A 16,138-nucleotide genomic window follows, 5' to 3' on the forward strand; every position below is an offset into this window, starting at 1 on the left:
TATTGTTGGGTACAGTCGTCTCTTAACTGATTGATTGTAGCTTCAAATCTTACTTGGTAGCTATTGCTTTTCTGCCAAAGTGCCAAGGTAAGATTAGATAATAAGGAATTATATTCAAACTCTAAAAGGGAGAGAGACTGCATGCATGTAATTGATGGTAACTTTGAAATAGCGTGTATTTATATTTTATACTATATACATTCATTATATTCTGAATATATCTATATATATATGTGTGTTTTGGTTTCCTTGAGACAACACAAAAAAAAAGAGTTTCAAAGAAAGAAAGACGACCACTAGATACTCCTTCCCCCTCTCTCTGTGTCCCGGAACTTGTGGGTTTTAGACTCTACCAACGGGAGATAGAGGTGGAGCAAACGGGGATGAAGATCTTCCGGTGGTCTTTGACACCGTTTCCTCCTCAGAGGCACACGTTATAACCGTCACGCACACAAAAAACGCTTGTAAAGGAGAAAGAAACGAACCAAACTCCACCCTATACATCCCTGTCTTCAGCTCTGTCATGGCCAAAACCGGACCTGAGTCTTGATCACTTTCTTCCTGCAACGCAAACCCCCGAGTACTTTTTTTTTTAACATCTATTCCATTTTTGGTTTCGTCCTAGTGATGCTTTTTCATCTCAAATGGATGTGCAAGAAACTCTCAAAAGACTTATGTTATGTTTAATGTTTACTTACCTGATCAAACAGTTTGAAGCTATGGTCCAACTCATGGAGGAGTGTTTTGTTGGATAGGACATGGAGTTTACATCCGACATCCCAGCCACCGCAGTCGCATAACCCTCCGGATCTCCACCGGGTAACCAAAGGTGTCGGTGCTCCTTTCACCGGAAAACTGTGAACCCCGCCTGGAATGATCACAGTGGTTTCCTCGAGGGCGTTCAAGTTTTCTTCGGCAGGCTTCTTCTTGATCACTACAGCTGCAAACTCTTTTCTCCCTTTTACTTGCTCCTCTGTTTCATCAAAGAGAACTGCTTCTCTGATGATACAAGATACGTTCTTCTCTGTTATATCTGAGCTCATGGAGTTATTACATAACCGCATTTGGCCGATCACAGTGTAGACGAACCCGCGTTGTTGTTTCTCTTTGTGTCCATGGATTAGCCAGCTTCCGCTTCTCTTCTTCTTTTTGACTTCATCAACAGAGTAGAATGTGCAGTATTGAACAGAATCATCTTTGAACGATGAGTCAGAGTTTTTAATCGTAGCCCCGAGAATGCTCCTCCTGCTGTTGTTGTTGAGGTTGTCATCATCCACCACAAACTGAAATAGAGGGATCCCGTTTCTGGTGGTTAGCTGAAAAAGAGCTCTGGTTCTCCTCGATGTATCCTGCTTCTTTTCATCCATGTTGGTTGGCTTTGGAATGGTAGAAGTTGATCTTTCTTCTTTTGATGGAAGAACATTTTCAGAGCCTTTAGATTTCAGTAAAGGATCAAGAAGCCTTCTTAGAGGGCTGACTCGAGATGATCCACAGTGCTTCTCCTCCGGGTTACTTGACTGAGGTGGACAAGCTGAACCATCAGATTTGATGGCATCATTTGAAGAAGTCGAAGGTTGGCCACCGGCTGATGAATCCTCTTTGAAGGTGAAACTTCTGCTTAGACGACCGAAGCTAAAACTAAACCGCTTGCTTGGTGAAGTATGTCTGTTCTTTTTGGACTCGTCTTCTCGCATTTCCGGATCAATTATCCTCGAAGCTGGCTTTGAATGCCTTAAACGTTCCTTTATACAAGAAAGATCAACACCAAGAGGCAAATCTTCAGAATCTCTCTCCAAGTCAAAAGAGAGTGGACTTGAAGGAGGAGGAACTTGAGATCTCAATCCTAAAGAGCTACTGATCCCGTCTGAAAAGTGGACAGAGCGGCTGCTAACGTCCCTTGTTACTTTCAAGTTATCATTAGAGTCTCCAAGGGTCTTCTCCTCTCCAACTAACTTCTCAGCACATTGTTTCCCGCTTTCTCTTGCTTCTTCTTGTGCTCTCTTATCAGACTCCTTCTTATCCCTGATCACTAAGTTCCCCTTTGGGCCTAGAGATCCATTGGAGTTGCCCATCTCTGGCAATAAACCTGAAGTCGATCTTCTGTCCTTACGAGAAGAGGACTTATTATAGCTGCAGGTAGCTATTTCCTGCTTATTAAAAGCATCCCTAGAAGTAGAAGCAAGCTCAGGTTCCAAAGTGGATCTAACTCGGTGAGAAGAATGTTGAAGACCCCGAGAAGCTGCTTTAACTTTACCGAGAAGAGAAGAAGCATGAACTTGGTCATCAACCTTACACCTATGATGATGATATTGATGAGAGGAGGAGGAGCCCCCATTGGGAACCGTTCCTAAAGTAGTAGAAGTAGCCGACACTTTACTCTCACGTTTCCCTGATCTTTCACCGCCTTTCCCTCGACCACCACGCTGCTTCCATTTCTCAAGACGACCCCAATCCAAGACTCCAACATTCAAAACATTACTTTCTTCATCTTCTCCTTGGAGATAACCTGGCAACTTTGACATGTATTTCACAACCTCATCATCTTTATCGTGCTCCAAACTCTCATCGACACGTTCTTCTTTTAGAGTATGGCTCCAACGTTTTGATCTTCTGACCGGAATCTCTGAGGTGTTTTGGTCTCTGAGATTGGTTCTTGTACCCATTTTGCATCTACAGACAAACACACTAGTCAAAATCATTTATTTTTCACAGTGAGTGAGTAGTAACTAACTTGTCTCAACTCAACTCTGTATAAACTTAATTCACCAGAGATTTGGATAATTCAATTCAAACTCAAATGTTTATCGAAAGCAATGATCTTTGAAGCAAATACATTCTATTTTCCCGGGAATAGGAGAGAGAGAGAGAGAGGAAAGGGAACAACATACCAAGCTTGGCACTCGAATCTATAAATCAACCCAACATTTCACGATTTCATCATAATCAAACTCGATTTGCTTTGCTGCTCATATCCTCGGGAGGGGGCAACCAAAAAAAAAGAAAGAAAGCAAAAGGGAACAACGTGAAGTGAAAGCAATATCAACAGAACCAAGCACAATCTTCCATTCACGGAAACCGAGAAAGTTTGTGTGATCCCAGGGAGACTCAACAGAGAGAGAGAGAGAGAGAGAGGAAGGAATCGGAAGTTGCAGAGAATCTCTCGCCGCTTAGAGTAAGACGAAGACAGACAGAGAGAGATGGCTTCCTCTTGGGGATCGTACGGTCAAGATTTAATATTAATAAAGGAGGTAAACTGATCGTATGGTCTGTAATTTATTAGGTCGGGCCCATTAAGAGTCTTCCGTTTCTTTGTAGAGCGAAACGGAACGGACCCACTCCTAGGCTGACGTCAGACGCGTAGGTTTCTTTATCTATTATTCACCCGTTTTTTCCCCCTTTCTTTATTATTTGTCCGTTACGGCTTTACAAGAAGTTTTCAATCATTTCGCAAATAATAAAAATATATAATGTGATCACCAGCTAAAATCAATCAATTATATGTTTTTTTTATTTATTCTTGGTTCAATTATGTGACACCTTTTTAAAGTTAAAAACTTTTTGTTTTATTTTGCACATGTTTCCCACCACGATCAACAGCATTACATCATTATCATATCAAACATATATTATTGTTATCATAACAAAGTGTTGTTTTGCATGAGGAGCGTATTGTATTTTGATTTTTTTGACTAAAGAGCAGTGATCCAATAAGATATGTTTATGTCGTCAATAAAGCAAAAAGGACTCTTACTTTCTCCTCATTTCATGATTGCATGTAAACATATTTTGACTATAAACAAACACATGAGTTATGGACCTATTTTGGTTGGCTGCAGCCTCTACGTGCTTTGTAATTATAAATACATTAGTTGTATAACCTGTACGGGCTTTAAGAAATGGTATAATCAAAACATCAACCTACATACATATATAATATTATCTAACATGATTTACTTACAAATACATTCGGTTTACAATCTTTCCGTTCCGCCTGTGTTAGAATTTCATCTAACCAACATGATTGAATTTAGTTTCAAAAAAATGTGATTGAACTATATAAAACAAAAACCTTCAGTACGGTGCATGATCAGAAATGATATATACTTGAATTTTGTCTTGGAAAATCTAGAGATAAAGTGATTGATATACTTTTCATTATTCCCTTTTGTAAAATCAAATCACAATCAAAAGTTTGATGATCAATATTTAGACCACGTACATAATGTCATATAATATAATAAAAGTTAAGATCACTCATCATCTTTATATAAAGGAAACAACAACAACAAAGTATTTGTATGTTTTGATCCAAAAATATTTGTGATAACTTTGCAATTTAGACTAATCATGTTACATTAAGAAGCAGTAGCTTTCAAGTTTAAAAAAAAATTCCAGCTATTTTTGCAGTGTTGGGTTCAGTCCTGGGTCGAGATCTACAACACTAGAGAACTATAAATTAGAGCAATGGACACGCCAACGAGTTCATTTTATTATTATGTATTAGCATTAATGATCCTCAAAATTCATTATACTCAATTTTTGTCATTGCTTGATTTTTTTTTCCAGGCAACAACCCATTGGCTAGCTGCATAAGTACATGGACGCATGTCACGCATCAGTAGTGGTTTTAATGGCTTGGCCACATCAATGGTCAAAGTATATTGGATAATTATTTTGATTTGAATTGGTATCGTTCTAATTGTGTAAAATATTAGACACACGGTTTGCTTATTTTCGGACATGGTTTGAATGTCGTATCTCATATGCTAAATATATATAGTCTGATAGTATATCAAGTACTACATTGGTGAATTTGCTAAAAGTTCAATCACTACGATTTGTGATATACAAATCATGCATAAAGCAAACAACATTGTTTCGTTATTTCTCTGTGGAGGTGATTTGGATGATTACGCCAATGGATAAACCCATAATGACATATTAGTAAGGCAGTGGATGGTAGCCCAATGAGAAGTTTTGGGCAAACGAAAGAGAAAGAAGCGTATAGTCCTTATTTGAAAATGCTTACTACTTTTGTCTTTCTTTTAAACAAAAAAAATAAAAATAATAAATCTAGAACAAGAGTTTCTTCAAACAGTGAATAAGAACTTTGATTATGGATACAATTAAACATGACACCAATTGCAATTATACAACATAACTGTCTCCTTCAATATTTACCTTTTTGTCAACAAAGTTTCTATAGATTCAGTAGTTGTCTCCTTCAATATTATTAAAACAAAAAAAAAAATAATTTATTTATACATGCGTGGAAACTGTAAATTTATTAGAGTATTATACAAAACCATAAACGGTTTATCTATAGGTACGTTTAAGGAAAATAGAAATCCAACCGGGTAAATCACTAAACCACGACAAGAACACAAGGAACAAAACTCCCCTGTTCTTTTGTAGCAGCTACCTTTCAAACTTCTTCCATACTTGTTGTAATAATAAGATGAGAAGTTACTAAAACGTACTGATCCACTCCAAGGGGACTCTAGTTTTTTGGTCCTATATGTACCTGCAAAATCCAAAAACGAACCGAGCCATGATCAAATATTACATCTTAAAACTGGACCAGGATCGTTTGGTTGGAAACCAGGGTTTATTATACCTTGTTTTTGTAGTATAAATAAGTAGCAAAAGAGATCTCTACTCAATAATACAGAGATCCTGTAAGTTTTCAAGAAGAGTTAGTGAAGGAAACAATAATTGAAAGGAACAAAACAAAATGATAGAAGATTGGAATATGATACCTTTCCACCAATTTCCTCTTGAAGCACTTCCTGAATCATCTTCGCCCCCCTCTTTCTTCTTCTCCTAGAAAACGAAAAGAAACCCTTCAAACTCATCAAAAGTTTCACGAGACTTAACCTATAAAATTAAAGATTCAAAAGATCGAGTTTCAAGATGTTATCCAGAGACTAAATAGATTACCGTAGAGTTTGAGCTCGAATCCTGAGACTGGTAATAAACATCGGGGCCACCGTAATAGATGGAAGAACTTAGATGACAAGGTTGCACTCTCTGATCCTGATAAACTGAACCAAGGTTATCTTGTTCTTCTCTCTGTCTATTAACATCACCTGCAAAATAATAATAATATCCAAAAACCCTTTAAACACACACAAAAAGGAACAAGACTTAATTTGATCAACAAAGACTTCTCAAGGATCATGTTGTGTAGTATTAGACTAGATTACCAATCTTGGAGGATTTCTCGTTCCAGCCAGCAGTCACAGTGTCTTGTTGCATTTGTATAGATTCTCTTCCCATAACCTGAGACAAAACAAACCCATGAATTTCTAACTTGTGCTACAAGCCACGATCATGTAGACCATTCTTCTCCTTAGGTGTTCTTAATTCTTAGTTTAGGGTTGTGGGGGTCTTCAATATATTTAAAATTTCCGTTTTGAAATTAATCCATTATTTGGAAACACATATCACAATTAAATCAATCAGTTGCGATACGATCGAATCAAAATAATCTTCCTTTCGAAAGCCCTAGTTTCACAAAATCTCACATCCGTTACCAACGAAACTCGAAATCTCCAATGATTAATCGAAATATAAACAAAAAAATAAGATTAATATGAAGAAAAAAAATCCAAAGATCAAACAACAACAAATTAAATTCCTAAAAAAAATATTTTATAAAATCAAAGCTTTTGGAGAAGGAGATTCACCTTAGAAGGAGGAGCGAAAATAGATCTGAAGGTACCAGAAGAGGAAGAAGGCAAAGGATTTACTTTGGAACCGAAAAGCTCAGAGGTTAACGAGGAAGAAGAGGAAGCCTTTTTCGTTCTTCCGTCCATTGTCTCTCCAAAACCACTTCTAACCTAAACCCAGGAATCCGTATACTATACGTACTCCGTATATATGGAGAGGGTTATCAAATACGTGGGTACGTATCAGTTTATACGATTATGCATACGGAAGAGGAAGAGGAAGAGGAAGAACCAAAACGGTGGATCGCCCTCAGATTTTATAGATGATAATCGAATTAATTGCTAATGACATTTAAACATTTATGGGTGATTGATACCATTGTTATTTTTTTGGTATTAAAAATGAGGGGAAATGATTGATACCATTATTATTAATTAATTAATCATTTACAATAATAACATAACAATTTTAAAATTATGTCGCTGATAAAAATAATATAGCAACAAATATTGCTATTTTATGATCGATACATTTTGTACCTTTATCTCTGATCAATCAACCTTTTGCTGTTCACCATTAATGTATATTATTTCTATAACTAAAATCTTCTACAGCTATATTTGTTGATAAAAAAAGTTTCAATACGTAATAAATTACAAAGTAAGTGGAATCTATGCAGGCGTTTACGTACACACAACTCTCACTTGAGGTGTCTGATAAAACGATCGACACGTGAACCAAACTGTATTTGAGGTTGGTAGTTGCCACCACATTGCTGCGACTACGAGTAACTCCAGAACACAAAAATATCCAAAATGGATAGCTAACGAACACTTGAAAGGATGAGTGAACGGTCCGTTGGATTTATATCACTTTCACGTGACAGTTAGTGAAGAAACAAGATCCATCCATATAGTCAAAGAAAAAAAAACACATTACCTTATCTCTTTTATATTGTCGGCAACAACATTGAACTTGACCTTTCTAATATATATCTGACCGCAATGAACGAGACGTTTCATTAAATGCGAAACACTTTTTTTTTCTTTTGCAGCTTCAATATTTTTGCTTTGATATTAACGTTTGGAGATGAGAAAGAACGTAGTTCGAAAATCCCTTTTCTTTTTAAGGCTTCGAAAATCTATTTTCCCTTTCCATCAAATTCAGGTTCTTTCTAGTTACAAAAAAAAAATTCAGATTCTTTCTCCAAAGAAAATGCGTCAGTATCAAGTTCCAACGGGGTTTCGTGGTTGATGCTCACGTGAGAGTAAAAATAATAATAATACACGGCTGAAACGATGAAATTAAGCTGATAATTTGTGATTATTGTTTAGATTTAAAATCAAGGAGTTTGGGATAAGCTATTTAATAAATTGAAAATTCGGGCTAAATTGCTCAACCAAACATGCAATAATGTAATAAATCATGGGAAAAGTAACTAAAATCCCCTATAGAAATTGATCATATTTTACTTAAAAACTTAGAACAGAAATTTGTGAATTTTAGTTTATCATAGAACACTTAATTAAACAAGTACGTAATGTTTTATAAAAACGATGATGCAAATATTCAATAAAAACAAACGACTGTTTTTACGAGGGCAATTATCTCAAACAATATTTTTTAAGTTTTTGTCACAAAAATAGTTTTTTAAAGAAGAAAATAACTAAAATAGCATTTTTATTTTGAAATTTTTAATTTTTATTATTTAATTTTTAAAATTTGAAACTCTATCCCTAAAACTCTACTCCTTAATTAACTCTAAGTAATAAGTTAGGTTGACAAAAAAAAAACTCTAAGTAATAAGTTTATATTAGTTGACTTTATAGTAGAAATGTATTTTTAATCTTTAATAAAATTTATTTTGATCATTTGTTAGAGTTATTTTTGCAAAGATAAAAATAAAAATGGCTATTTTAGAAAATTTTTATTTTATTTTATTACGTGAACATATTAATTTAGGAACTTGTTTCATGCATGCGGAAGATACGTCGGGAGAACTGCTAACGATGACACGTTCTTTAATTCTCTTCTCGAGATTCTGGAAGAAGAATCTTTCTTGACTCCGAATTCGCAATGTTGCTCAATTTGCAAACTAGAAACAAGTTTTTTCTTTCGCTCCATCTAGAGTCCAGTGCACGTCCGGGTAGCAGGTAAATGATAAAAGAAAACATTAATAGTTTAATACATTTGTAAATTCTTGCTAGATTCTACGTTTAAAAATAAGTCCATAGAAAAAGTGGCATATGAGGAATCAAATGAACTCCTTGCATTGGGCCTGATGGCTCAAAACGTACAATTTACTTGCTTTTAATTTTGAAAAAGAAAGATGCACCACTGGTGCTATTGCTCTCTTATAATTTTAGGACATCTACAATGGAAGTTCTTGATGGAGTTCTTAAGAAGTGTGCAACCCATTTTTTTAGAGTTTGTGCAGAAAAAGATGCTTAAAATCTTTTGGTAAGAATTGATCGTTACACTGTTCACGGATCCTATTGACTACGTAGCGGCCCGTAAATAGTCATCTTTTTTTTTTCTTAAAATCCAAAATATCCAGGATTTGTCCGAAATGCTCTTATCGCTAAGAACTCCAATGAATCTCACCGTTGCACATGGTCTTATATATCTGAATCTTTATTAATTTTTAATCGAGCATAATCTACTCTTCGTTGTAAACTTGAGCTGGAACTCTTTGATTCATTCAAAATGTATTGTAAATTCAAGTCTTAGTGTTGTAAAATACTCTTTGTATTGTAAATTCAAGTTTTAGCTCAATTCCTAAATATAAGATGTTTAAATAAAAACACGCATATTAAAAAATATTATTTTATCTAGAAAGTATCATTAAAACTATAAATTAATATTATTTAACCAATTACAAAATAGATTATCAAATATGATTGGTTGTACGTTTTTAATAAAATAAAAATTATCTAAAACAATGAAAGCATTTTATATATTAAAACATCAAAATTTATTAAAACGTCATATACGTTTATAAACGGGGGTAGTAGTATATATCAATCTATCGAAGTTATAATCAATTTGCAAAGTGAAAAAGGAAAAGGAAAGTGTGGGAGATAGCGTAATACAGAATACAGCGCCCAGGAGTCACGCAACGTAACAGGTGACGCCATCACAGTGATTCTGTGTACTAGTACCCCCTTGGGGCCCATTCTGTAATCCTCTTTGAAAAACAATATACTAATCCCTTTTATTTCTCGGAAAAAGATTAAAGAAAAAATATGACATTGTTTGACTACTTCTATGTAATTAAGTTCTATAAAAATAAAAGAATTCCTAGGTACTTCTACGTATATAATAAAAGAATTCCTAGTTACTTCTACGTAGCTATTATATAAAGGGGGCAAACCCACAAAGAAAAAAAGGGGTCAACTCACCCCAATTTTTTTTTTCTTTACAACCACCTCACCCCAATTAAATATAAAAATTTGGTTTGTTAGCTAAATTTGGCAAGGTGGTCGAGCTTGTTGGTCGCAAATCTTTTAGGTTTTGAATATTACGAACTGCTCTGTACCGCAGTTAACAATAACAAAAATCTCTACATATACCATATATCTATACGTTTTTATAACTGTTAAAACCGCACCACAATTAAACCGCTTGTTCCGCACCGTTCAAACCGCAGTTACCATTCGGAGCCTTAATTTGAATTCACTAACCCGATTTTGGACTCTTTGCTTGCACCCCTATACAGGGGCGGATGTAGGATGCTAATTAGTAGGGGGCACAATGATTTTTTTCATTATGATTTAGTTTTAGGGTGGAAGCATTCAATAAATCTATAGTATTTAGCAAAGAAAATTTTAAAACAGTTGGGGGCACATGCCCCCGTACCCGCTGTCTTGCGTCCGCCCCTGCCCCTATATATCATTTTTATTATTTATTTGTTATAATTTGGGTTTCTTAGGTCTAAAATACAAATTATGTCCCTAGTAAAATATTTTATGAATCCGCCCAAATATATATATATATATATGTCTGAAAGGTATCAAATATTATTCGTACTTTGGTGGATATGTATTCAGAAAATACTTTTTGACATTGTGTATTTTCCTCAATAGATTTAGCTGTGTGCTCAATCAACGCAATTTGTAGCTTGATTATGTTGTCAGTGTATTAAGAAACATGTTATACAAATTTAAAAAGTATCAAATCAGCTAGCATTTCATTTAGGTAGTAAGTTGGATTTGATGGAACGCAACATAATATCGTCGTCAACATGTGGTGCGGATCTGTGGTTGAGGGTCCGAAAGGTGATTGCGGATTTGGTAAATAAAGCGGGGCAGAATTTGGATGCGTGACGGTTCAGCTGTGGTTCGTGTGTTTTGTAAGATAAATGCGGTTTTGATAAAATCAGCAGTGTAAAATTATGTTGATTGGTGAAAATTTATAATGCAAAATTAAACATTTAAGCAAAATTTAAATAATATAAAATAGATATATCATTATATTTAATATAATTAAAATTAATTTTTTTATTTATTGTTATGGACATTAAATTTTATTTATTATTTAAAAGTTTTTAAATATCAAAATTCATCTCAAACAAATTTTTGATGTATATATAAATTAAATAATTATTTTCATGTATATTTATAATCTATATTCTAAAAATATAAGTTCGGATCCGGAGGTCTAGATCTAAACTAAACTACCTATTGGATATACTTTTTTTGGATCCGTGAATCTTGGTTCAAGTCTGGGTAGACCCAAGACCAGATCCGACCGAATACTCGAAATGCGCAAAACTCATACTAATACGCAGAACACACATTTGCTTAGTGTTTTTATTTGAACATTCAATTGCTTAATGTTCGAACTCACAGTTTATCATTCAGTCGCATCATTATTCCATGCAGACGAAAAATCCTGTAATGATTGTTTCAAACATGATTATTACAATACATTCGAATTTACTTTCCCGTTTTATTTTATCATTTTCTGGCGGATCTTAGAATATAATTGTTGCAAAGTTATCTGTTGCAAAAAAAAAAAATATTACGGCGTTGAACTTATTATATAGTTACACGAGGTTTTAAACTCGTATAATTTACTTAAAACACGTCTATAATACTTTTAAGCGAAAAATTATTCTCCATAGTAGATAACTGGAAAAGTATTAAAAAAAAAACTGGAAAAGTATAAACATAATATTCATGAAAACTTCGTTTACCTATGAGAGCATTAACTAGGTAGTTACAAACACCGAAAAGATTATCCTTTGACCAAACTGTATTGCTCAATAAATTCTTCCGCACTCACTAAACAGTAGACGTCTATATGAAGATACACATACTGATCCTGCTTCAAAAAGAAAGCAGAAAAGCCTCTTTCTCTCTCTCTCTTAACCTCTCGTTTCATCCGTCACCTTTATTATCTCTTAACACTGTTACACTATTCCTGTATCTCTATCTCTGCATCTCTAAATCATCCTCTTCCATGGCCGATGCTTACGAGCCTTACCATGTCCTCCAACAAAGCCGACGAGATAAACTTCGGATTCCTTCTCTTGATTCCCACTTCCACTTTCACCACCCTCCTCCTCCTTCTTTTTCCGCTGGAGGCCTGTTTCCTCTCGCCGGCTCCGATTACCTCGCCGCCGGTGGATTTCACTCCAACAGTAACAACCACATATCCAACCCTAGCTACAGTAATTTTATGGGATTTCTTGGTGGCCCATCTTCCTCTTCATCCGCTGCAGTCACCGTCGCCGGAGATCCTTCCTTTAACGGTGAGCTCTCTTCCGGTGACGTTCTCGTCTTCAGACCCGAGCCTTTATCCCTGTCTTTATCATCTCACCCTAGGCTTGCCTACGATCCAGTTGTTCCCGGCGCTGTTAGCTCCGGATTCTCTAGATCCGCCGCTGAAGCCGCTGCAGCCGCCGTCACCGTCGCGTCGAGAAGCTCCGGTCCTTTAGGACCGTTCACTGGCTACGCATCCATTCTGAAAGGCTCGAGGTTCTTGAAACCAGCACAGATGCTTCTTGATGAGTTTTGTAACGTGGGACGTGGGGTTTACACCGACAAAGTCATGGACGATGACCATTCTTCTTTGCTTTTCGATCCCACGGTTGAGACTCTCTGCGGCGTCTCTGAAGAACATGGGAAGAAAAAATCAAAACTCATCTCCATGCTCGACGAGGTATAGTTAATCATACAATTTCTATATTTTTTTTCGTTCTAAAAAGCCATCTAAACGTACACTCTGGTAATGCTATAAAAATACCCAACTAATACTGTATTGTCTTAGACTTTTTTTTTATCACACAGACTTTTTATACTTATGTATGTGCATTATTGTGTTAGATGCTCCAGTTTTTGGTTGGCGTCCTTTGAAATTGAAGACAAAATGTATGTCTCTTAGGAAGATCTTCCTTGGAAAATGGAACTCCTTCAAAGCCATTTTAAACTATATCGTTTTAAATATTGTATTCAGCGAGTATGCATTCTTATTTTAACTAATCATTCCCTACGTTTTGCATGAATAGAAGATGTTTATTACCAAGTCCACATTAATGTTTACAAAGCTTGCCTTCATCTTCCTTATTAGTAGTAGCCTTTAAGGTTATACTAAATTAATGATAAATATTATCTTGGGGAAGTAACTTTATAGGGAGCTTACTTGTCTTTTGTCTAAATGTATGAATTGGATTCTTTAAATCTTTTGTGGATATAAATTAAACTTGATAAAAAAAAGAGAATATCTTCTTTATGAAAGGGAATATATGCACGAGATTGGTTTTTGATCGCAAGCTAGGGACTTAAAGACTTAATTAGTTTATTTCGTGGTATATAGTGTACTTTTTGAGTGAGGAAAAAACGTATGGTCCATTGAAGTTTACAATTTACACATTTTAATTAATATAATTTATTTCGTGGTATATAGTGTACTTTTTGAGTGAGGAAAAAACGTATGGTCCATTGAAGTTTACAATTTACACATTTTAATTAATATAATTGGTTCGGAACTAAAGTCATTTCTATTGTGACGTTTTTACTAGGTTTACAAGAGGTATAAGCAATACTATGAGCAGCTTCAAGCTGTAATGGGCTCATTCGAATGCGTAGCAGGACTCGGGCATGCAGCTCCTTATGCAAGCTTAACTTTAAAGGCATTGTCTAAGCATTTCGAGTGTCTGAAGACTGCTATAACAGACCAGCTTCAGTTTACCAATAACAAGATACAACAACAATGTGGTCATGTGATGAACTCTGACAATAAAACCGACTCTCTGCGATTTGGAGGAAGTGATAGTGGTAGAGACTTGTGTTCTGCTGGTCAAAGACATGGATTTCCTGATCATCATGCTCCTGTATGGAGACCACACCGTGGCCTACCCGAACGTGCCGTCGCCGTTCTAAGGGCTTGGCTCTTCGATCATTTCTTGCATCCGTAAGTAAACCCTTTTCAGCCACATATATGCTTTTGAAAGTAGTTGATTTGAGTTTTAGCTTAGTTTTAAATATACTTCGTGTTAACAATGTCATTCGACCAGACCATCAATCAATTTCACTGAAGTTACACTTTTAACTTGACATAAGCAAAGTTCAATATCCGATATATGTCTACATCATATCTCAATTTGATATTCATCCATGTGTCAGGAAGTTATGAGCCACTTATTTTATATGCTTGTGACTAAATAGCTATAGATGCATGTGTTATGTGTATGTATGTTTCGGATGGGACATGTCGAATGCTTGTTTGTTTCTCAAACTTTGATATGTCGCCTTATTAATGTAATTATGTGCATGTATATATGTAAGAAATATACTATTGTAAGATACAAAATTATAGTTGTGTGCGTCTTTTGTTTCAGTTATCCAACTGATACAGACAAACTCGTGTTGGCTAAACAGACAGGTCTCTCCAGAAATCAGGTCCGCACTTCTGCTATCTTCAGTTATACTAAATACAACATTCTTTTCAAAAATTCTTGAATTTTTAACCCAATTTTAAGTGGCAAAAAATGAAAAAAATTATTGAGCAATATTTTAATAAAACAGTATAAGTTTTTAGATATTCAGAATACAACAAAGTCAATCGTCTGGTGTATTGACATTCGATAACTCTATTTAGTCCACTTTCTTTACATAGGGGTATCTAAATCCTTAGTTTTTTTTTTCCACACTGATTTTAACTTGTTTAGGTTGTTGATGGCTATTTATTTAGGAACTTTACTGGTAGATTAATAACTTTATTAATTTTTAGGTATCGAATTGGTTCATAAACGCACGAGTTAGGGTTTGGAAACCGATGGTGGAAGAGATTCATATGCTGGAGACTCGACAATCTCAGAGATCTTCTTCTTCTTCTTGGAGAGACGAGCATAGCACCACCGTCTTTCCCGATAACAATAACGACAATCCTTCTTCCTCCTCGGCCCAACAAAGAGCTAACAACAACTCATCTCTAGCTAGGAGGGTGCGAAACCACGACGTTCATGGCACCAACGACAACAATAATAACAACTTCATGAACGCTGGAAATGGTGGGAGCGGAGGCGGCGCGGTTAGCTTCTCCTACGGTATTGCGTCGTCTAATGTCCCGGGGATGAGTAACAGTACAAATGGAGGAGTGTCATTGACGTTAGGGCTTCATCATCAGATTGGATTGTCGGAGTCTTTTCCGATGACAACTGCTCAGGGGCTTGGACTTGACGGTGGCAGTAGTGGCGGTGGAGGAGGTGGGTACGATGGGCAAAATCGTCAGTTTGGGAGAGATTTTATTGGAGGTAGTAATCATCAGTTTCTACATGACTTTGTAGGATGAGATCATTTGTGTGGGAAGACAAAAAAATGTTTGACGTTTGACTGTATTTGATAGTTGAGAAATTGTAATGCAAATGATGTGTATATTAGTATCATGTTTGACAAATCACAGATGGAATATTTCTAAGGAGTTAAGTTGAACTGAAAACTGATCTGCGTGAATAATGTCTATTTCAGCGTTTAGAAGTCTGATAAGTCTTACCAAAAAATGAAAATGAAAAAGAAAAAGAGATAAGAATCTGAACCGTCTGTTTTGCTCAATCATTTGTATTGAAACCCTAACTTGCCGGAGTAATTGAACCATCTGGTTTAGTGACTAATAGTTTCTTTTGAACCGGCTTTAAACACAAATCCAATTACTTTGGTTTGTATCCCAGCTAATAATGGTTAAAGGTTAACAGACTTGGCTTTTGAGGAGCTCATGAGAGCAAAAGATGAAAATGTGCCTTTGTTGCTTCAACTTAACTTTGCATTTGCTTTTGGAAATCAAGGGATATATAAGTATATAACCCTTCCCTCTAAATATAAAACTTTATTCTCCTAACCATTTTTCAGACTTGTTTTTCTACACCCTTTTTGTTTGCATAAACATACGTACATTTGTAGACTATGTGTCCATATAATTTTTAATAGTGTTTTTATGTTGTTTATACCCGTTACAAATTATTCTT

At 35.5% G+C, this 16,138-nt stretch overlaps 3 protein-coding genes across 3 annotated transcripts; 1 reads left to right on the plus strand and 2 right to left on the minus strand.

Annotated features, from left to right (window-relative positions):
* Positions 1-142: 142 nt before the first annotated feature.
* LOC106427433 lies at positions 143-3,210 on the minus strand. The gene is made up of 3 exons (XM_013868169.3): positions 2,889-3,210; positions 699-2,670; positions 143-561 (listed from the first exon to the last, which is right to left on the minus strand). Exons 2-3 carry the CDS (start codon positions 2,661-2,663, stop codon positions 343-345), a joined length of 2,184 nt encoding a protein of 727 aa, XP_013723623.2. The 5' UTR covers positions 2,664-2,670; positions 2,889-3,210; the 3' UTR covers positions 143-342.
* Positions 3,211-5,233: 2,023 nt separating this feature from the next.
* Positions 5,234-7,100, minus strand: LOC106442954. The gene is made up of 6 exons (XM_013884574.3): positions 6,690-7,100; positions 6,207-6,282; positions 5,941-6,089; positions 5,760-5,823; positions 5,618-5,676; positions 5,234-5,524 (listed from the first exon to the last, which is right to left on the minus strand). The coding sequence occupies exons 1-5, from the start codon at positions 6,816-6,818 to the stop codon at positions 5,660-5,662; spliced, it is 435 nt and encodes a 144-aa protein (XP_013740028.2). The 5' UTR covers positions 6,819-7,100; the 3' UTR covers positions 5,234-5,524; positions 5,618-5,659.
* Positions 7,101-11,871: 4,771 nt separating this feature from the next.
* Positions 11,872-15,615, plus strand: LOC111210029 (BEL1-like homeodomain protein 9). The gene is made up of 4 exons (XM_048767907.1): positions 11,872-12,837; positions 13,697-14,088; positions 14,516-14,576; positions 14,908-15,615. The coding sequence occupies exons 1-4, from the start codon at positions 11,977-11,979 to the stop codon at positions 15,466-15,468; spliced, it is 1,875 nt and encodes a 624-aa protein (XP_048623864.1). The 5' UTR covers positions 11,872-11,976; the 3' UTR covers positions 15,469-15,615.
* Positions 15,616-16,138: the final 523 nt, after the last annotated feature.

Source organism: Brassica napus, chromosome A3 (genome assembly GCF_020379485.1).
Source record: "Brassica napus cultivar Da-Ae chromosome A3, Da-Ae, whole genome shotgun sequence".
Lineage (NCBI taxonomy): Eukaryota > Viridiplantae > Streptophyta > Magnoliopsida > Brassicales > Brassicaceae > Brassica > Brassica napus.